The sequence below is a fragment of the Amblyomma mixtum genome, chromosome 6 (genome assembly GCF_055824585.1).
Source record: "Amblyomma mixtum isolate Tamu chromosome 6, ASM5582458v1, whole genome shotgun sequence".
Lineage (NCBI taxonomy): Eukaryota > Metazoa > Arthropoda > Arachnida > Ixodida > Ixodidae > Amblyomma > Amblyomma mixtum.
In genome coordinates, this window is record NC_143017.1 from 154,391,869 (window position 1) to 154,413,443 (window position 21,575).

General features: G+C 49.2%; 2 protein-coding genes across 7 annotated transcripts in view; both read left to right on the forward strand.

Moving 5' to 3' along the window:
• The window catches only part of LOC149340859 (cholinesterase-like), a 212,420-nt gene that overhangs the window by 91,461 nt on the left and 99,384 nt on the right, over positions 1-21,575 (forward strand). The window contains exon 1 of one of the 6 annotated variants that reach the window (XM_089549773.1): positions 1,570-2,024. The exons of 4 other annotated variants lie outside the window; for them this stretch is intronic. In XM_089549773.1, coding sequence (XP_089405899.1) covers positions 2,004-2,024 — 21 coding nt within the window. In that variant the 5' untranslated portion in view covers positions 1,570-2,003. Of the gene's footprint in view, positions 1-1,569; positions 2,025-21,575 lie in introns of those variants that run through there. One more of the 6 variants, XM_089549778.1, reaches the window with a different exon arrangement.
• LOC149340861 (transcription initiation factor TFIID subunit 4-like) lies at positions 4,353-9,509 on the forward strand. The gene is made up of 2 exons (XM_089549758.1): positions 4,353-5,336; positions 7,239-9,509. The coding sequence occupies exons 1-2, from the start codon at positions 5,106-5,108 to the stop codon at positions 9,297-9,299; spliced, it is 2,292 nt and encodes a 763-aa protein (XP_089405884.1). The 5' UTR covers positions 4,353-5,105; the 3' UTR covers positions 9,300-9,509.

A 21,575-nucleotide genomic window follows, 5' to 3' on the forward strand; every position in this document is an offset into this window, starting at 1 on the left:
AGGCGCAAGCGTTTTCCGCACCCCTTTCACTGCCTCTGTGGCACTGGATGACGTCACACATAATTAATGGTTAATCTACTAATTAACTGCTAATTAATGACGCTTGAGATTCGCCTTTAGGAGTGGAACACGACAGCGTGTTAAAGCGCTGCCAGGGTCCACGGAACGCCACCACCCGTTCGGCGCGATGCCTTGCCCTTGAACGCAACGCTTTTTGAGGACAGGAAATGGCTGAGGCTTAGCTAAGGTTAAGCCTAGTCAGATGCGAAGCATATTGGTGGCTAGGCTTGGTAATACATGGCTTTCCTTCGTTGAATACTTGGTCATTTTAATACAACCACTAGAAGCCTTCGTCGTGGGGGAAGACAACGGCATGGCTACAGCGGAACGCCGACTAACCCCGAGACGCGCGCTGGGTGGGCGCCTGGATTGCCACGGAAGCCGCGTCTGCCTGCCCGGTGGAGCGAGCGTTTCACCTACACCGAGTGTGAACGCGCGTTCTGAATGCGCGGGAATGCCGCTCGAGGACATACCGGCGTCTGCGTTCTCCCTCTCCCAGCGCGTGTCGGCGATCTGTCGTGACGTCATGTGTCACGTGGTATGTCACGTGGTGTGACGTCACTGTACCACGTGGTCTGCACGGCGTGCAACCACAGCGATGGCGCCAGGTGGACCCCCCCTTCCTCCTCTGTCGTGACGTCATGCGTCACGTGGTATGTCACGTGGTGTGACGTCACTGCACCACGTGGTGTGCACGGCGTGTAACCACGGCGAAGGGCTGTAGTGTACCTCTACTAATATGCTTCGCATAAAATGGAGCAGTAATTCTCTGTCATCTCGGTGCAGACCTGAACCGCACCGTACAGGAAGGGATGAAGTGGGAGTAAAAAAATAAAGAGAAAGAGGGGCCGTAATGAAAAAAATGAAAATTGTATTTGAGGAAAGGAAATCGCGCAGTAACTGTCTCACATATCTTGGTGGACACCCGTCACCCGTTTGTATTTATTATTACTATTATTATTATTATTTAGTATTTGCCGCAGAATATTCCGGATTGTGTCGTACGTGCAGCATCGTTTCGTGCAGCATAAACGTACTGTTAAGAGAGCCTAGCTTGCGACAGGAATTCGAACCGGTGACCTATAATCGGGAGTTGCGGGTGTCCACCGAGATATGTGAGACAGTTACTGCGATTTCCTTTCTTTAAATCTAATTTAAATTTCCTTCATTACGGTACATATTTCTATCATTCTTCGTTCACTCCCACCTTCCTCCCTTCCGTTACGGTGCGGTTCGGGAGTCCACCGAGATGTGAGACAATTACTGCGTCATTGTCATTTCCTTGCCTCAAATATGCGGTGCGTTCAAAGGTGTTTCCAACGGGCAATGCGTCGCGCCGAACGGGCGTTGGCGTTCTGTGGACTCCCTGGCAGCGTCTAGCGCGTTCCACTCCAAAAGGCGAAGCTTAAGCGTCATTAAGTAGTAATCAGTCATTAGTAATTAGTCATTACTTGGTAATTAGCCAGTAATAAGGTATGACGTCATCCAGTAGTGACGTCACCGGTGCCACATAGGCAGTCAAAGTGGTGCGGAAAACGCCTTCGCCTCTACGCACAATCAAAGTGCCCCCTGAATTTCTTTCTGTTGTTTTCCTTTTCCCCGTCTCTACCCGTGAACCCTTATGACCCAGGTCTACTTGAATGGACATGAACCCTCGCGGTGAATTCAGTACTCCCCGAGGGAGACAGTTACCGCGCCTTTCCTTCATGACCTGACTCAACATGTCGGTTCTCCATTGCCCAGCAGCAAGGCCATCATCTGCTCAGCTGTCGTAGTAGGCAAGCGCACGCGGGTCAACCAATCACGGATGGGGCTGACGTACAAAATGCTCGTAACATTGGTAGACCGCAGGGGTTTAGATACTGGGCCGCACCGCGGACGCCAGCACGGGCTGGTTGGCTCCACCTCTACATTGGCCTTGTAGACGGCTGCTACCATATAGGATGATCCACCAGCCGAAAGAGGTCAGTCTCTACGTTTCATCCTTTTTCTCCAACAGATGTCATTCCGCTTTTGTCCCACTTTCAACCCCCCCCCCCCTTATTTTCAACCCACTAACTCGGCCAGCATTTCAAATCTCAGCAGTCGTACCTCGCGGGGACAGGATTTACACGTGCGAACACACGCACACACGTGCACATGCGGACGCGCGCGCGCACGCACGCACAAAGCACGTGTCTGCGCGCGTGCACAGATACGTGCTAAAAGCTGTGCCATTCCGGCATATTAGCCGGCATCATTAGTGCGACATCTGCTAGAACAGCAATAAAAGTTTGTTGCGTCAATTCCGTGACCTTGGAGCTAATGCTCTTTTGTTTTTTTTTTCATATTCCGCGCGAGTGTGATGTCACGCTTCCGAGTAGGCTCAGTGCATTTAGAGGGCAAGGACGCTGGCGGAAACGCAGAAGTCCGGAGAAGGGAACGAGAGGGACGGTTCAGGGCAGGAAGGGCTCTTTCTCTGCTTTCGCAGGCAGCGTCCTAACAGCGGTAGTCGATAGACATCTGCCAGTGCGGTTTTGTTTCTAAGCGCGACACTTCCTGATCCGGAATTGCTGCAGCGCCCGTTTCCCCTCTGCGCGCGCGGGGCGACTTCCGTGCATGCTCATTTGTTATCTATTCTAAGCAGGCGCGGCCGTTTCGCAACGCTCCGGCTCTCTCGTGCACGCAGAGCAAAGTCAACGTCGTCTGCGTTCCGCCTCCGCCTCCGCAACCGGGAAGAGATTCGCTGTTCTGCGGTTACATTTTGTTTTCCCTCTATCTCGAAGGTGGCGCAATCTGCGCCGATACCAGAAGGACGAAAGGCCGCTGGAAACAGCTGGAAAGGTTTCGTCAAGGGCGACGGGTGCATTTGAATGCGGCAACAACAAGAAAGCTCGATATCCCATGAGTCCTTGAACAGGCACATCACTTGAGCAGATATTACGAGCATAGGACATTTTGCAGCCTCGGGACACTACCCGTCGCAATGCCTCAGTCGTTATGGTGGTCGGCTTCTAAGCAAGACGTCACGGGATAGAACGGAAAGGAAGGGAAAGGAAAGGGTGTTGTAACTCCATTACTTCTCGTTGGAAGCTTCAAACGCGTCGTGATCGAAAGGAGGGATGAGGGAGGTAGTGAAAGAATAAAGCGAATTGAAATGAGAGGGGTCCGGAATAACTTCGACTATATAACAGGGCTTTTTTAGCGTCCATTGACATTGGCTACTGAGCCGGAGTACCGGGGATCGAACCCGACCGCAGCGGCGCGAAACGCAGAAGGCGCCCGTGTTCGGTGCGATGTCAGTGCGCGTTAAAAATCCCGGGTGGTCGAAATTATTTCGGAGCCCTCCACAACGGCACCTCTTCCTGCCTTCCGTCTCCCCCCTCTCTCCTTTATCCCTTACCTTACGGCACAGTTCAGGTGTCCACCGAGATATGTGAGACAGATACGCTCCATTTCCTTTCCCCAAAAACCAATTTAGCAATTTACCATAGTAGAGCACACAGGTATCTTTTGCTTTCTCTCATCGAAATCAGGCCGCCGCGTCCGAAACTGAACCGGCGTCCTCAGGCTCAGCAGCCGAGCGCGCTGACCCCCTGAGCCATTGCGGTGGGTGCAAGAGGTAACGAGACAGAATTTCAGCAGCGGAAGCCGCATTTCAACGGACGTGAAATGGAGAGGCACATTAATTGTCAGACTCTTGGTGGACACTGTTGGTGGACACACTGCAGGTGGACGCTGTCGGCGGGCATCGCTCCTGAGAGAACGAGGGGGTGAAAGGAAGCGTAGAGAAATAGGCGTCAAGGTGGAGAGCTCTGCTATGCTATGTCAATGCCTCTTGTTGGGGTGGTTGTTGCGACTGAAAGAAGGATGAAAGAAAATTACACAGGCGTGCTGACTGGCTCTAGCTGAGCCACCACCGCTGCCACGTGCAGAGAGAGAGTTGAAAGATATGAGAGGAAAGAGTGAGAGAACAGACGCGCGTCGCAACAACCGCGTCCGCCGAAGCGACGACGCTGGCTCTGACAGACACCCCACGCAGGTCCCCCACCCCTTCGCCTGTTAAAGAACGCTAAAGAACGTCAGGAGGCTTAAAAGTCAGTGCCCGCTGAAGAAAAAGTGATGAAATTAAGCAGAGCCCTCCGCTACGGCGCCTCTTTATCTTCTCCATCGTTTCCTCCCTCCGCCATCTCTCACTTTTTTATTATCGCGGGCAGTGCGTTTCAGGTGTCCACCGAGAGAGAGACTTACTGCGCCTTCCCTTTGCGCCTGCTCCTCTTCACAAACACACGTACCTAAGCACGCGCACACGCACTCTCGTGCTTTTTCACGCTCAGGCGACAGCGAAAACGGCCGCAGAATGTGGTGCTTCCTCCCTCTCTCTCTGGTGTTCCAAAGTGCGGGCCGGGAGGGCACATGAGCACTGGAAAGAGCCGAAGTGCAGCCGTTGCCCCCCCAAGGTGGCATTGTCTATTCCTGCGTCTTGGGTCCTAGTACACCGCAAGCACGGTGGGAAACACGAAACGCCATCCAGTGAAGCTCGCTACTCTCGCGGGGCACCGTCAGGACGCATCTGCGTTCTGCGCGGATACATGAGGTGTTTATCCTCCTAGAGCACAGCTCGTATGTTACGCGAGAATCTGGAGTCCCGGAAGTGAGGCAGGCGAGGGGGAATGCCTTCAGAGGGGCATGTAGAAACGCTTTTATGTTCAGTGCGCGGGATCAGCTTGCACCGCGTCTGATTCTTCGTATTCCGTCGCCTTCCTATTCCTTCTTGCGTTCTCATCTTGCGCAACTTGGCTTGATGCGATTGTTTCTCGCTGAAGAGACCTCAACAGGGCCTTCGCCGCAGAAGGGAACGTAAACAGCTGCCGAAAAAAAAAAAAAAGGTAGTGAACAAACTCCTGCAGAATGCGACGCCAAATGTTTGGCACTTGCTGTCTTCGTTGGTTACTGCGGTCAACTACTTCCTTCTCTTTTAGTAGGAATATTAGGCTCTTTTGCGGCTTGTTCTAGAGAGCCCGTTTCTTTGCTGAGAACGATACCAAGCGGTGAAGAAAAAGAAAATGCGTGACGCTCACGTGATTCGAAGCTGGCCCGCGTGTGCAGGCGTCGCTTCACGCGTTCGCACGCGTGACTTCGGATCAGAACCCGTGTGCGAGCGCTTTTCGACTCGGAGGGTTCCAGCGGCGGGTCTTCAAAGCTGTGTCCCTTGTACGCCACTTCTGTATCATCTGACAGCGACAGGTTGTCTTGGGCAAGGGCTTCGTGAGGGACTGCATCGAAATCGGAGGAAGGTAAGCACAATATTTTGCCAGCTTTGTCACTTACGGAAGGAGGTTGCCTGGGACATGTCGATAGATTGGTTAGGCTTTTGTTCGTGACTGCTTCGCTTGCTTTGCTACTTGGATCGCCAGAGACGCTGTGGCGACCGCCCGAAGAGCAAAACTAAGCATGTTGTCAGGCACCGGGAGAAATTTGCCTGTGATCAAATTGAACTAACAAGGGGGTAAAGCTCGATCGGGGTAAAGCTTGAACGCGAGCTTGAAGGCTGGCTCGTCTGCCCACTGACGTCATCAGGGTAAGGAACGCACGTTGAGGTGCGTCGCCGATTCGCAACGAGCTCGAAACCGATTAGGACGACACACCTTACCGCGCGTCCCTTACCCCGATGACGTTTCGGCGACGCACCTCACCGCGCGTGGATGGATGGATGGAAAAAACCTTATTGTCGATAAATTTTAAGTGTTCTTGACCCTTACGGGTCACTGAGCGCCGTGGTCGATCCTTGGTCCAGGATTCCGCACTTGACTGCTGCCACCGTGGCTCGTTCCTTACCTCGATGACGTCAGTGGGCAGACGAGGTGAGCTTGAAGGCTGGCTCATCTGCCACAAGACCTACTGGGCTACAGACCTGCACAAATGGCCCTTCTCCAACGCGCATGTTCTAGTTCATGCCTTTTACCGCAACGATAGAAACATATGCGGCGTGGCGCTAATATATACCTGTTGAGAAAGTGGCCTCCTCCGTCATTTTGTGTCAAAGAGGGCAGTTTTGTCGTTCGTCCACGAAATCATTATCATCCGTTTATCTATGCTAGGCATGTGGTGCCGACGAAAAGAAAGCGGACAAAAAGGAAGACGTTTTTTATGCTCCTTGAGAGCGAAAAAAGTCGTTATTATGGCTATTTTCATCGCTGCTGTGAAGATAGCAGAGAAAGACAAAACAAATGTATTAAATAGCATGCACAAAATGGCAAACGATGATGATGGTCATAGCAGGCGAACAGGTCAACCGAGCGCCCTCAACGGCCGAAAAGCTAACGAATGTTTGCGCACGCTGCTCCATAGGACCCCGCCATATGTGCAGGTCTGTAGTTCAGTAGGTCTTCGTCTGCCAACTGATGTCATCGGGGTAATGGACGCGCAGTGAGGTGGGTCCCCCTAATCGGTTGCGAGCTGTTTCCAGCAGCGATTTTTAAAAATTATTTCTAAATTGTAGGACCCACGAAGATTTTTCAAGTTTGGCTGGAATACCCACAAAGACCACCTCTACAGACGTGTTCCACTAGAATATCTCCATCGAAATCATTTCAGGGTCCCTTTACAGCTTCGATTCGCCAAGCGCGTGGTGATGAACAACACAAGGAGTCATAGCTAAATCGGGGTTGACTAAACTTTCGTACCATACTCATCACCATAATCGTATTCATGTGGAACAGTTAGTAGAAATGCTGTATATAACCCGTGAACTTAGGCCAGCGTTAGGTTTATGGACACGCCGATTGTAAAACCGGTGCTACTCCACGCTGACTGTCGCAAAATTAATTGGGCAATAATTCCTCCAGGCTGCAACTCAGAGATATACACTTTTCCTGTACGATTTAAAACCGGATTTTGAAGCGCAACACTTCCGCGCGCAAACACAAAAGGAGACAGGAGACGGTTTGTGTGTTGTTGCGCTGCAAAGTCCAGTTTATAAATCGTGAAACAAGTAGGCCCTAAACAAACGCTCCCGAAACTCGGCTCTACGGTTTTCCTATAAAAGCTTCATGCGCAGCGCTTGTGCTCAGTTGCTCAGATTGCATAGCTCAGTGATGTTGCCTCATTTTTCTTTACATTACGCTGAGGGAGTTTAGTGTTCCTTTTGCGACTTGTCAGAGACACTTCTGTTGAAAGTACACCGCTTTTTCACACAGCTCGACATGAATCCACCCATGAATCCACCCATGAATCCACCCAAGTCTACACCATCGGGACAGAGAGCTCTCGCACCGCGGGTAGTACTTGGTCCTGCAGCAGGACAACAACTTCGGATGGCCCAGACCATCCTGCCAAGAGGGGCACCCCAGCGTGCCAGCATTCCCCAGCAGAACGCAGTCGCGTTACAGACAGGCGTCATGCGGGGCGCAGTCTTATTAAAAACCGACACCGGGCATCTGCAAGTCGTCAACATGCACCCTGTTGGCATGCAACCGGTTCCGTCTGCTCGCGCTGGAGGCCAGCAGACGTTCCGGATGCCCGCCTTGCCAAGACCTGTAGCGCCACAACAGCAACGGCTGTTACAACCGATGCCGTCCAGGTACACGGCATCGCCGGCACAGATTAGACACAGACATCCCAACGTGGCACTCGCCTCTCCAGGCATCGCGTGTGTTTCGCAAGCGCAGGGAATGCCGGCACCGCAGTCTCTGGGCGTCCAGATAGTTTCCGCCCCCAGTGTTCCTGTGGGCCAACAGTTGTCGATCCAGGCCGGCCCGGTGGCGGCTGCTCAGGCGCCGGCCAGCAGCCCGTCCCAGATGTCCCCAAACACAGCCAAAAAGAAGTGCAAAAACTTTCTCTCGACACTGATTCGCCTTGCCAGCGATCAGCCTGAGCGCACGGCCACAAATGTCAGGTGCCTGATCCAGGCTCTCATCGACAGTACTATTCAGCCCGAAGATTTCACCAACCAGCTAGAGATAGAACTCAACTCTTCTCCGCAGCCCTGCCTCATTCCCTTTTTGCGAAAGAGCCTTCCGTTCTTGAGACATGCCCTTCTGACCAAGGAACTCACTATCGACGGCGTGCGACCGCCACCGCGTGGCGCCATTTGTATGCCGCCTCCCACTACGTCCATGGCACGCAACCTGCAGAAGACGCCCGCAGCCAGGGCAGTGTTACCGCGCTCTGCAGGCGCGCAGCTGCAGATGATGCCTCCAGGCGCCCTCACTGCGCAACTGGCTGGACCTGTCAACCTCCAGGGCCTACTTGCTGCCCAGCAACAGAGGTTCGCCGGAGCTGTGCGCCCCGCGCCCCGGGTCGTTCCTTCTGGTGGCAGCAAGAGCGTTCTTCTCTCCAAGCCTGCCTCGTTCGCACCTTGCCTGCCGCCCAATGCTACCGCGATGCAGACCTTCAAGGTGCCGGCTCCCGTGGCGCCAGCAGCGTCAAAGAGCTCTGCGCCACCTACAACAGGCAGCAGCTGCAACGACGCTGCCGTTAAAGAGAAGCGAGCCTTAGGAGCGGCCATTCTCGATGACGACATCAACGACGTAGCCGCCATGGGTGGCATCGACCTGGACGCCGAGAGCGAGAGCATAATTTCATCCAACAACGACAACGCTGCGGTCCAGGACCGCTCGTGCAAGGACAAGAACTTCCTCTTCGCCGGACCGCTTCGTGCGAGGATCGCCGCCCTTGCCGCGCGCCGCGGCATCCAAGAAGTGTCGGACGATGTGGTGGCCCTCGTGTCTCACGCCACCCAAGAGCGGCTCAAGACGCTCATCGAGAAGCTCAGCGTGATCGCCGAGCATCGCCAGGAAAACCCGGGCTGGAACCCGCGCTGCACACCCACGCAGGACGTGCGCCAGCAGCTGCGCTTTCTCGAAGAGCTCGACAAGGCGGAGAAGCGGCGCCACGACGAAGAAGAGCGAGAGATGCTACTGAGGGCCGCACGGAGCCGTTCGCGAGCCGAAGATCCTGAGCAGCTGAAGCTGAGGCAGCGAGCGCGCGAGTTGCAGAAGGCCGAGCAGGATGAGGCGAGGCAGCGTGAGGCTAACGTGACGGCGCTGCTCGCCATCGGGCCCCGTAAACGGCCTGGGTCGTCGATAGAAGCGCTGGCAGCAGCGGCCGGCGCCCCTGGAGCGTCCGCTCCTGTTCAGCCGGCTGTGTTCAGACCGAGGATGAAGCGGGTGAATGCGCGCGACGTACTTTTTCTCTTGGAGCAGGAAAAGGACAGTAGCCGTCGCAACTTCATCTACCAAGCGTACATGAAGCACTGAACCGGGTATCTACCAAGCGTACATGAAGCACTGAACCGGGTTTCTTTCTGAAATACTGAATCCGAAGAACTGGGGCGTCAACTTTGCATGCATCTAACAGAGAGAGAAGTTTTTGACAAGTTTGACGGATAAGTTTTTGGTCATGTTGTTGCCTTTGTTTTAACACTCAGTCCTTTTGTATGTGTATCACTGCATAAATATTGCTACAAAGAGGTCTTGTTTCATTACGGCGATCTTGAAACGAGCACCGGTACGCGTCAGCCCTGGGAGGCTGGTACTGTGTTATAAAAACCCGTACCTGCCGTAATTCAGGACGTAAAGAAGCAGGTATTTAGGATATGCATTTCTGCAATCGACATAAGAAAGCGTCTTCGACTGCAATTGCAAAATTGAACGATAGGAAATATTTCAATTCTGAGCTGTGCGTGTGTCTGTCCGCGCGCGTTGCAACATTGCTAATGCACAATGTTCAGCTACGAAGAGCTGTTGAGCGCGAAGAAGTATTTCACGCAGGAGAAGTTATCACGAATCTGGCCAACTTGATTCTAGGTTGATACGACGCACTACCATCCCAAGAAGCATGTCCCCTACCCTACACGCCGCCCGCGACAGGTCCACGCCTCACGCCATGGTGTGCACGGCGCGTAACCACGGCGAAGGGCTGTAGTATACCTCTAGTAGTATGCTTCGCATAATAATCTATAGTGCGGAAGCTCTACTTCAGAAGCTCTACTGCAGGGCCAAAGCTGCAAAAGCTGTTTCGGCGCTGAAGCCCGACCTTGAACTGACCTTGTGAGCCTAAATAATTAAATAGGTATTGCTGCGACCGGGTTTGGAACTTGCGGCGGCGCGAACAGGTCGACTTCGCTTGCTGTGCACGAGAGCACTATGCTATCGCCCCATTTTTTTTTTTCAGCATGGTATCTACTACTCGAGGTCATGTATGTACACTCGCCGTCAAATATAAATGGAAGGCGACTTTGTCAAAAAAAATTAATTCCTTCAAATCTGAAGCATAATGGTCCATGTTTGTTGGTGCACAGTGCAATTCGCACAATCCCAATTAGGCTGCAGATATGTATTCAAGGACGCATAAATTTGTGGGGCAGATTAAATTTTTTCGTTAATATTGCCTTCCATTTGCTTCTGACGGCACCTATACATAAAGGGGCTATATGCAATTTATTTACAAAGCACTCGGCTAGGGGCTGCACTCCACTAGCTGGTGAACTGCGCCTCGGTGAAAACATCTAACCCTACTCACGCAGAGAAGGCAGCTATTGCATTAGCTGTAGCATCCACCCCAACGCCATTGTGCTCACTGATTCCCAGAACGCCATTCGCAACTTCAATTACGGATTAATTCATAAGTCAGGGTTGTCATTGCTGACTAAGCATCCGCCCAACCAAGCCTCAGTCATCTGGTTTTCCGGTCACCTGGAACTACCAGGAGGAAACGAAGCCGCTCACAGGCATGCCCGAGCTCTTCTATACCGGGCGTCTCCCCCTGATGACCATGAAGGGTGCCGCGACCTTATAGGTTTAGCAGTGTATGCTGACAATCTCGCGCCATAGAGAACAGCCAGAAAGGAGTACCCAACACCACACAAATCCCTCAATAAGTTAGAACACCCTTAGGAGACTACAAACCAACACATACCCAACGCCAGCTAAATTACACCAGTGGTACCCTACACTACGCTCTCCGCAGTGGCCACACTGTGGAGAGGTAGCTAACCTCTACCATATGGTGTGGGCATGCCAATTTAATCCCTTAGTTGACCCCATTCCCAACCCCTCGGAGGAGCAGTGGGAGGCTATTCTGCTCAGCGATGATCCTGATCGTCAGCACTGGCTGGTGGGGAGGGCCAGCGCAGCAGCAGCAGCCAGTGGACTACCGGACTAGGGGGCCCACCCACATGTTCTGAGAATACTGAACAAATAAAGATGTTTTTAATCAATCAATCAACCACTAGCTTCACAGAAGACAATACAACTAAAACGGCGCGGCAAAGATAGACACCGCATCAACAGCGGAAACCGGTCCGGTAGAAAGTGTCATGATGACAGAGACTTTATGCTATCGCCGCAGGTGCACGCCTCGTGTTAAACTACAACACACTCTCGCACTCTGCATTTGGCGTCACTTCATTAACTAATACTACTATCGAACTAATATCGTCGCCAGACGCGCCGACGGGCTAGGGAAGCAAAGCCATGAGCCAACCAGAATAAAGAATGCTTTCTCACGTCTTCTCGGTTTAACTGCGTTAAAACCCTACCACTTTTTAGCGCCCGAACAGCAAACAGTGACATGCCGGACGCTAAAAGCAAGGAAAGTTGCGCTTCAATTGGTTCTGGCATTAAAAAAAAAGAAAGACAGTGCATCACATGTGGTGGTGGCGGTGCTTATGCACAGGCGAGATTAGTCATGCAGTGGTCTGTCGTCATATGGCCCACCTGATTCACTTGTTTGAATGAATGTGTGTCTGCCACTGTCCCATGAGGTCAGCGTCCAGAATGTTTTTGCCACTGTGCGCCGCTCATTTAGTGAGCCCTCGCGGCACACGATTCGAGGGGCGTCCTCTAAGAGAACGTTCACGAGAGGAGTTTATTGCCTTTCCAGCATGTCAGTGTCTCGCACAGCACGAAACACGCGTGGAACAGACAGCAGCTGCCGTCGTTTATTTGAGAAGAAGTGATGCATGTATAAACGCGCTTGCTCACGCTTCTGGCGGAGAAATTAATTTGCGTCGGTTGCGTTACGTGTCGTCTCAAAAGTTTTAGCGGCGCCTGCTTCTGTGCTGCCAGCACGCGTTGATTCACACAGAAGCGGGATATTTGTTTGAAATTCCTTCTGTTCTTTCTTAACCTACAACTTCAACTTGGAAAGCGCTCGGTTGTTAACAAATTCTTCGCCTCGCTAAGCGAACAACCGGCGATTCATATTTCACACTACGCTCGTGCACCCGGTGCTTTTTATTGCTATTTTTAACAGCACGCATCATCTGCTGCCGTTTTTTTCTCCTTCTTTATCCTCCTGCTTACCGGAACGTCGGCGGTGACGACTGCTCGCTAACGTTCCTTTTCAACCGAAATCCTTGCGTCTGCCTTCGTGTATTTCAACTCAGTGGCTTTTTAATACCGTGCATCAGTGACAAAATAATGGTTGAAATTTACCATCTCGCCACTCTTGCGCACTGAACGGTCTAAAAAGTGTTTCGGAAGGTTTGAGACACATATATTGCGGAGACGGCCTAACGCGAAACATAAATCAAATTCTTTACTATTTTAAACACAGGCGAGTGATAATATTTTCTCTTCTGTTTAGTAACATAGGCTTGATGCACTCTGAGATGACCGTGTTGGAAGCCTGTAGGCGTGCGCGCGCGCAGAGGTCGCCAATACGTGAGGCGGAAACCAACCACTAGACACAGAGCGATCGTAAGAGTACGCCTTCACGTTTTAAGTGACTGGCTGCATTGCAGAACCGGAGACGTATTCTGTGCTCGTACATGAACTACTGGTACACACGGTTACCTCATGGTGCTTTCCACCTCTTAGTCTTTGATAACCGGCACGCCAGATAAGATAGACATAACGTTATACTCTGCTTGCTTTTTGTTCCTTTCGAATCTTCGCTCGTCTCTACTTTGCTGCTTCCACTCCGATCCTCCATCGTGAGCCGCTCACTGCTGCGTATGCGAAAGTGTGTGCAATAAGCACCTGTGTCTGCGGGTGCGTGCCTTCTCTTTCCGTTCGCCGTACCTGCCTGGTAACGTTCAACACTGCGAGTTACATGTCAGCACTGAAGAGCCGGACCCAATCCGTCCGCAGGGCCTGTTGTCAACAAGCGTCTTTGTTTGAGCTGCCGTATCCGAAGCTTTCTGGGTACTGCACGGAATTGCCAACGTAGAGAGATATAGTTTAGTTTTCAGTGTCTCTTTCTCCGCTTCTGCGTATATGACACCGCTGCTAGCGATTGTTGCTTCTATTAACTCTGAAGGCTTGGGCTTTTGGAACGAGAAGGAGGAGGGTTATTACTTTCATACTGCTTTCGTAAGACAAGAAGACTTCGAGCGTGCTGCCCGGTTTCTTCAAGTCTGAATAATGATGCGATGCAAGCAATGCTCGCTGTCATTTATTGTTTCTGTTTACGGTTGTGCAGTAAAATAAAACAAAAAAGTACGTAACCAGCAAAGCTGGCCATGGTTTTCTGTTTTTACGGTTGTCGTCTCTCACAGCGCATTAAATTATCTTGTGATGTTGTCCATGCGATTGAGGTACACGTTCTCTTATGTGCGAGCAAGAATCCAGTGTGAAGGTTTCGAAATCTGAGAGATGGCTCCGTATGTTTTGAAAGGAGCGCTGAAAAATGAAGCTGTCTGGCAAGTTCTCTCAGCGGGCTCCGTATATCATGTATTAAAGCCATTTCCAGGCTTCATTCCCTCGTACGCAATTCTAAAGCTTGTCGTCATGCTGTTCGTTCTCTCCGTGTAATTACTTTTTTTTTTAGTGATGCGTGCTAAGTGAGTGTTAGCACGCATTTAGTAGTTGGCGCCTGCATAGAAAATTTCCTCAGAAAGTTTCTGGACGCAATATGAAATGAATCGACCATCTGTACAGCAATTTTGTTTGCCAGTATACATGCGCTATTTGCTCAAGAACGTAATGTCTCTTTCTACACCACAAATACTGATCCCTAGAAAGCGTTTTATGCCTGGAAACTAATAAAAGCTCAATCAACTGTTAACACCGCATGGTTATCAAGATAGGTAGAACGTATTGTCGGGCTAGTTGGTTCAATACTTCAGACATGGCAGTTGCGCGAAACACACACACACAAGACAGGTTACGGGACGAGCGCAAATTGCGTCCCGTAACCTGTCTTGTGTGTGTGTGTCTTTCGCGCAACTGCCATGTCTGAATCATCAAGATGGTGTTTCGGATTAATATTTTATGTCTTCCAACAAGACCGCGAACTTGTTATTCAGGATTTATTTAGAAATAGGACTTGGAAAAGTATAGAATTAAAAATATCACCGAAAAATAAAAAATATAGTCAATTTAGAAATCTATAATAGTTTTATTAGCCCGAGTGGGCTAGACGACTCGACAGTGTAATTTGCAACTCAGAGCGTCGCTGTTACGAAGCCTTCCTCTGCGTTGATGAAATGTTTGTTCGTGTTATCTAGCTTTGGCGCACTATTTTCGTCGATATATCCGCCGACGAGACATGTAGCTTCAGCCATTCCGCGAAGATCAAGCACGAGTTCTCTGATGACCTTTTCGTGTTCGGTTCTGTAGAGAACCCCAGTCCTCTCTGTGTATCTTGAGCGCTTTTCGCAGTTCGATACCTGTATTCCGGTGCAAGACGAAGGCGCTTTCCCGACTTAAACAAAAAAGAGCAAAACAAAAAGAAAGCGCAGTATGTATTCTAGCATTACACCGAATCTTTGCCGCTGTGTCTTGCGGCAAACATATTTTGACACTCTTGTCCCGCGCTGTGTGGGATACGTATACGAACTGTAGTTTAGTTTTTCTTGAAGATATCTATAGTTCTGTTATAACAAGTTTCGATCGAGTCGCGGGTGCTGCGATCACATTTCCGATCTTCCGATGGCGGCTTTATTTTCCTTTTACCACAACAGAACGACCTACTTTGTTGTTTAGAGCAAAGAGGGCCAATACATATGCTTTCGTAGAGCGTAAAATATGAGCAGCGCGAGCAAGCAGCAAATGCCTCCTTACGAAAGTAGAAAAGCAGAGGAATAAACCTCTGAAAGGCTGGTGTGAGGACGTTGCGTAAGCTTTACTCTGAACATCATTCGGGCGCACAGGAGAAGTATTTTTACTTTTGCACTACGTGAGGCCATGATGACACGTGCAAGAAATCCTTTGCTTGTGGTTCATCGTGTGTGTTTAGGGGGAAGGGGGGGGGGGGGGGGGGGCAGCTTATTGACGCTGCGGCAACAGATATGTAAGGCAGCAGAAGTGCAGAGTGTATTGAGGTACCGCTATTTTCGGCTGCGCTCTGAGTGACATGTTCTAAAGCCTATTTCAGAGCGGGGAAGCATTGGTGAGAAGTATGCTCATATTTGCCCGTACAAAAATGCCTTTAGATACTCTCTCTCTTAATTAAGTTATAGGCTTTGCATAGACAAATCCTGTAGACTCGTCTATAAGCAATGTAATCCCTATAGACAGTCTATAGACAATCTATAGCTTTATGGCCATGCACTTTTAGTAGACATTTGTCTATAGACAATTTATAGATTATGAATAGAGAAAAGTAAATGTCTATAGAAAGGCAATATAATCTATAAGAAATATATAGACAATTTATAGGCTATGAATAGGCAAAAGGAAATGTCTATAGGAAGGCAATAGAGTCTATACGAAGTCTATAGACCACTTTTGTAAGTGTGGAATCAGGCATTCCCTGTCTCCGCATCTCTATCCTTGCCAGCAAGACAGAGCTCGATGTTCGAGCTTCGAAAAATAACCTCCACATTGAAGTTGCCGCTTCCTATGCGTATGCAGTACGCTGTCTCCTAGCTACGGTGTCGACGGCATGCAGAACTGGTTGCACCAAATAAGGTGAGCGTGGCACTGACCATGGCTTTTTCACAGTACTGGGCTGAGCCCTATCATAATCAGGAAGCCACCGTGGCTCCCTAAGCCCGCGAAAGTTGTAGCATTCCGGTCAAAATGAGCGTTAATATATGGTTATCCGACGTTATCCGATTTGGTTATCCGAGTTATCCGACGTTATCTTGGATGCTCAGATCATATTGAAAACGTGAGCCCTGTTCTCTGCGCATCATAATCGAAGCGCATAGAATTGCAGGCCGATTCATTTGTTTCCCGAGAGGCCTCGCGCTTTACTTTAGATGCTGTACAGCCGCCTGAATATATGTGAGGCCGCATCCTATGCTCGGGATTTCTGTGCAGCTATATTCTAAATGAATTGCATCGTTTTTATTTCTTTTTTCGGCAGGCACAGTGCCAGACAGCCTAGCGGCTACTAGCGTGGCAAGACTTGCGTTAGTTTAAAGGGATTGCCTGCATGGCGACGAGTATCGTATGGACGCGCCTTGGATAAACTATTAATTCTAATTTACGGGGATTTGGCGGCCTTTTCTCTCATGCTGCACAGCTAATGGATTACATATTCACATCAGCGCTGAAACAGCTGACTTCATAGTGCATTAGTCTGTCGGATTTTCGCGCGCGTTTACAAACTTAAATGCGAATTTCGAGCACTGATTGCGTGTTTCTGGGCGGTAAGCAGAAAAAAAAACCGATATGGTCTTTGCTATGTCGCTTAATGGAAAAACGTGAAACTTGGCGCGCACGAAGGCGCTACTCGCCAGTGAGAGCGCCGCTGCTTAGAGAAGTTCATTCATCAATGTTAATCGCGCTGGTCGTAAAACTCGTTCGCTGCCGGCAGACGCGTCTGCCGCTGCAATTCCAAGTTCAACCAACTACACTGCGCTTCACAAAGCTAGGGTGCCTAACGAGAGCCTGTTATTGATCAACGGAACTCGTCAATATCGCGTGTCAGCTAAAACGAAGAAGCGACGAGGGAGTCCGTTAGAATTCTTATTTCTAATTTGGTTAAACTGAGCTGATGTGCTTTATGACGAATATTCTGAAAATCGCGGCGTTCTTAAATGGAGAGAAATAAAAAAAAGACAAGAAGCAAAATCTTCCAAAGCCATTCGTTACCTATGGAAGTCGTTGAACAGACTAATGCTCTATTCAAACTCAGGTGAGGCGAATCAATGGTACACGTTCAGAAGCTGTTAGTTCTGGCACCCTGCCGTCTCATTAGAACGGCATCCGTCAAAGGGAATTGACACGTGAAGTTCGGTATACTGGAAAAGTTGCTCAACTTTACTGTGTACTGCAGCCAATTGACCTTGCTTTTTTTTTCCCTTGGATTAGTGAGGACGTAACCTTGCAGTATAGACTTAGGCGTGGTCTCTTACAAGAGACCACGCACATAAACTGTCGCATATGCAAAATAAGCGAGTAGCCTTTCCTGAGATTGTATTAGTTTGTGTTTTACACCAGTTGCTTTAAAGCGCTTCGAGGATTAAATTTTCATATCCAACATTCTCGGACAAAATTTTTGGAAATTGGAAAATCGTAAGGCACTGTTATGGAAATATGGAAGGTAATGGTCCATGCTAGCAAAAACGTTAGTAGAAACAAAAAAATACAAGTGTGCCGTCGGGTGATCTTCGGGCATATTGATTGTTATAGTGAAATCTTGCATTATATGAAAAAATTGTCTTCATAAACGGTTTCCCGCTTAAAAATGCTTTTGTCCAGAATTTTTGGGTATGCGCAAAAAATCTGTGACTAATACACCTGCGGTGCTCTACACAACGCTAAAGCTACAACTGAGAAGAGAGCAGGTACTACAACTCAATGCAAACCTACTTTGCGTCCCTGAAACGCAGTGGCATTTAAAGTTCCAGGGCTCAGGCAGCGGCTTCGATAATAGGACCGGTGACTAAACCGCTTGTGCACTGTCAGGGCTGGCGTTAGTCGTGGCCATGGCCCGCCTCTCTACTGCACTTTTGGCCGGTCGTCTGCATTTGATTGGAGCAAAAAATGATTGTTGCACATCCAACAGTCCAACACTACACAGATGGTAACGCCGAGTGGACACTAGCCAATCCAAATGTTAAATCTGATACACAGGCTACACTTAGCTTCATTTTCATTGCGCAAAATTTGCACTGAAAATTTTTCTCCACAAAGACAGGGAGGAAAAGGGATATCACTGATTCTGAGCGTTTTGTGGCCACGCACACTCCTCTTCCTTTTGCGTGCGAAGACGGCCTTGTTTCAAGCGTAAGGGAAATCGAGCGACCATACAGGCGTCATCACGGCGGCTTATTATAGTCTCCTCGCAGACCATGATATCTAAGGAATAAATCTGCATTAATTAATCCCTTTTTGTAGTGGCTAGTGACTAACTTTTCATGTCAGTACAATGATAGCATAACCATTGCACTTGGGGAATAAATTTATAGAAACATACCGGCGGTGAACATGCTTACAATATGTTGCCTGTTTTATTAGATGTCTAAGTTTGCGCCGGGTGTAGGGTCAGGCAACAGGACACTCTGTCGACGTATGGAGTAGAAGTGGGACAGAGAGAGAAATGGCGTGTAAGGAGGGGGGAAGGTTGGAGACTAGACCTAAAAAGGAATCAGTCTTCGGTGGTACGGTGGCTCCGAATGTCACGCACGTTTTTTTATTAGTGAGATGAGAAGCTTCGCCGCCAAAATTTATATTTCTCTTTTCGTCTATGCTTTCTGCGAAGTGTCCTTCAGTCCAGACGGGCACATCGGTCTGCGTCACATGCATAACCCGTGAGCAAGGGAGTTCAGAGTCTCCTTGGCCTAGACGCGTAATCAGCGGAAAGGACCAAGTTGCTGTCTAAGGATTTCAGTTCCTGTGAAAACACTGGCTTAAGTCGATCGCGTGGGAAGCTGAGTAGACGCCGTTTGCTGGCTAGTGTTACAGCGTGCAGTTGCGAGAGGGGGGACTCCGTAGATAAGTGCGTTGCCTCAGGCTTTAGGGATAAATGCCGCAAGTCTGACATTCGGTGATTCGCGATATTGGGTGCCTTTCCTTTCTGCAACTCACTGCCCGCCTTTGTTGAAACGCGCGATCTGCGGATGTTCTTTTCTTTTTCTGACAGAACAGCGACGGAGAAAGCGTGAGTGCTTCTGGCTGGGTAATGCACTATTCTAGCGTGATTTGTTCGCTGACATCAGATCCCTCAGTTGACAGTAAACCCAGGAAAAAACTTCGAATGCATGATAGCGCGGCTACATACTTTATCCTCTCACTCTTCGAAGCAGAAAGGCATGTGGACGGACAGACAGGCCGCTTCTTGTTCGGCGTCGCAGTTGCCGTAAACAGCCTCGAAAATTCGGAATCAGGTTTAACACTACATTTCAGTAGGTGGCTCCACTACGCAATATGTTACACCGGGATTACTGTCCACACTTCCTTACTCATAGTGTTGTTGTTCTGAAAGCATAGATACTTATGACGCAGGAATGAAAAACAAGATTTAGGAACTGAAACTTGTTATCTCTTTATTTTATCTTTTTGTCGTTTTGGAACATTATCGCTCCGATACCCTTTTAAATTCTGATCACTGCAAGCTTTCCTTTTTTTTGTTGTCCGTACTGTATAGTGACCCTCTCAAGGTACGATGTTGAGAGTTTAAAGATTTTTAAAAACCCGAACACCAAGCAATCACGCCAGCCTCTCCTCGATGCTTGGCACCCCTAAAACGTCATCTCTCGTGCGTCAGCGAAAGCAGGGAAAGAACATAGTTGGCTACCGCAAGAGAACTGACTAGTCGTGTTTGAACGTAGAAGCTGGAAGCGTGTATGTGTGCGAATACCCTAATAGGATAGCTTTTGGAACATTACAGATTGCGCACATTTCTGCGCTCTGCACGTGCGTAGTTCTCCCCTTCTCTCTCTCTCTCTCTCTCTCTCTCTATATATATATATATATATATATATATTGTTAGCGTTCCTCTGCCGTCTGGACTCGGCGCTACCTGTACCAACTGCTACGTGACACTGGTGGAGGTTGCGGGCTCGACGTCCCATGTCCAACACCTCTTCAGACAGCCGCTCATCGAGTCCTGACCAGCTACCCCTTGTCTGCACGCCCGTTCACCGCAGCAGCCGCCGCCTGGACTCGGCGCTACCTGTACCAACTGCTACGTGACAATATATATATATATATATATATATATATATATATATGTGTGTGTGTGTGTGTGTGTGTGTGTGTGTGTGTGTGTGTGTGTGTGTGTGTGTGTGTGTGTGTGTGTGTGTGTGTGTGTGTGTGTGTGTCAGAAAAGAGCGGAGGGGTTTTGCTTTTTAGACAACAGACTTGCTACGGTGGCTCTATTGTTGAGGAAGTGGCCGCGAAATTCGTCCACGATATTCCATCAGCAAGTCAGGAGACAATGGAGCACGAAGGCTTGCATTGAAGTGGGTGTATTAAACTCAGCCACCGCTAATTGCACGAACACGTCGAAAAAGGGCTTTGATTTCTTAAAATTCAATATAGCCGATCCTTAATGCATTATGCATCGATAAGAGATTGCGAGTGATGCGTTTTGAGCCGTTCACTTAGTAGAATTATTCAAATAGGCTGCTCTACTCGTGTAGCGCTTTTCCCGTAAGAGTGTATTTCAATAGGAACAAGTGCGATGAATTATAAGGCATCAAATTTTCGCTCTGTTTGATCAAAACAATGTAAATTCCAACAAATGTTAGTTCGTGCCAAGGCTCACATTACATGGACACGTGTGTTTGAAACGTTGAAAGATGCGATTACGACACGAAGTAAATGACTGCACTTAAGTGTCCGTACTGACAGAAAGCTTGAGGTCGCTGCAGCATTTCACTCAAGAGTTAATGGCGTAGTTATAAAGCAGCGCTGCAGCTATGGAGTGGCACGACTTAACAATGGAGTATTGTACACCTCAGCCCGTAGCAAATAGATTTGCCGTCGCACTTCGTCTTTGTTACCGTACTTTCAAACTCTGCCTAAATCCTTCTTGCCCGAATGCCCTGGTTTCAAGCCTAGGCCGCCAAACAAAAAGGCCTTCGGGCATAATTTTTTTTTTCTGCATCTTTGTAAAAGACTGCTTTTCATCTCTGATACATGGAGATGCGTTATCAGAAAAGCTTCATCGAATGTACTATGACGTTTCTCAGGTTATCTTACTTTGAAGCTAAGATAATGCTCTTCCCTTTTAAAACTAAGAGCAAGCGACGAGTGAGCAGTCTTCTTTTCTATTCAACCGACTTCCATCTCCATCACCTATTGTCCTTTTGTTTATTACTCCACAAAAATTTAGTATTCGCGGTGCTTCAAAGGGTACCTGAACCACCCTTCAATCTTCCTTCTTTTTGTCGTTTTCCTCTTGAGGCTTTCTATTTTATCTCAGCCTCGAAGCATGCTGGAAGCCACTAAGGTACGAGCAAGGCAGCACGTGTGACGCGTCCCGGACGCTGGGCCACGCACAAGCAGGAACGTTGTGTCCATCACCATGTCTTTTTTAAGACTCGGCCACAATGAACTTGTAACTGCATTCCCCCTCCCCTCCTACAGGACGCCGGCGAATGATGCCATGTTATACGGTAGCTCTTACGCAAACAGGCTGACATGATATTAGACAGATTTAGCATACCGTGTTACCGTTACCGAGGTACT

Bases quoted from the DNA above. Each gene is read 5' to 3' on its own strand.
- LOC149340861 (XM_089549758.1), top strand. From the start codon at position 5,106: ATGCGTGACGCTCACGTGATTCGAAGCTGGCCCGCGTGTGCAGGCGTC. The intron at 5,337-7,238 runs GTAAGCACAATA...TTTTTCACACAG, and splicing joins TGCATCGAAATCGGAGGAAG to CTCGACATGAATCCACCCAT.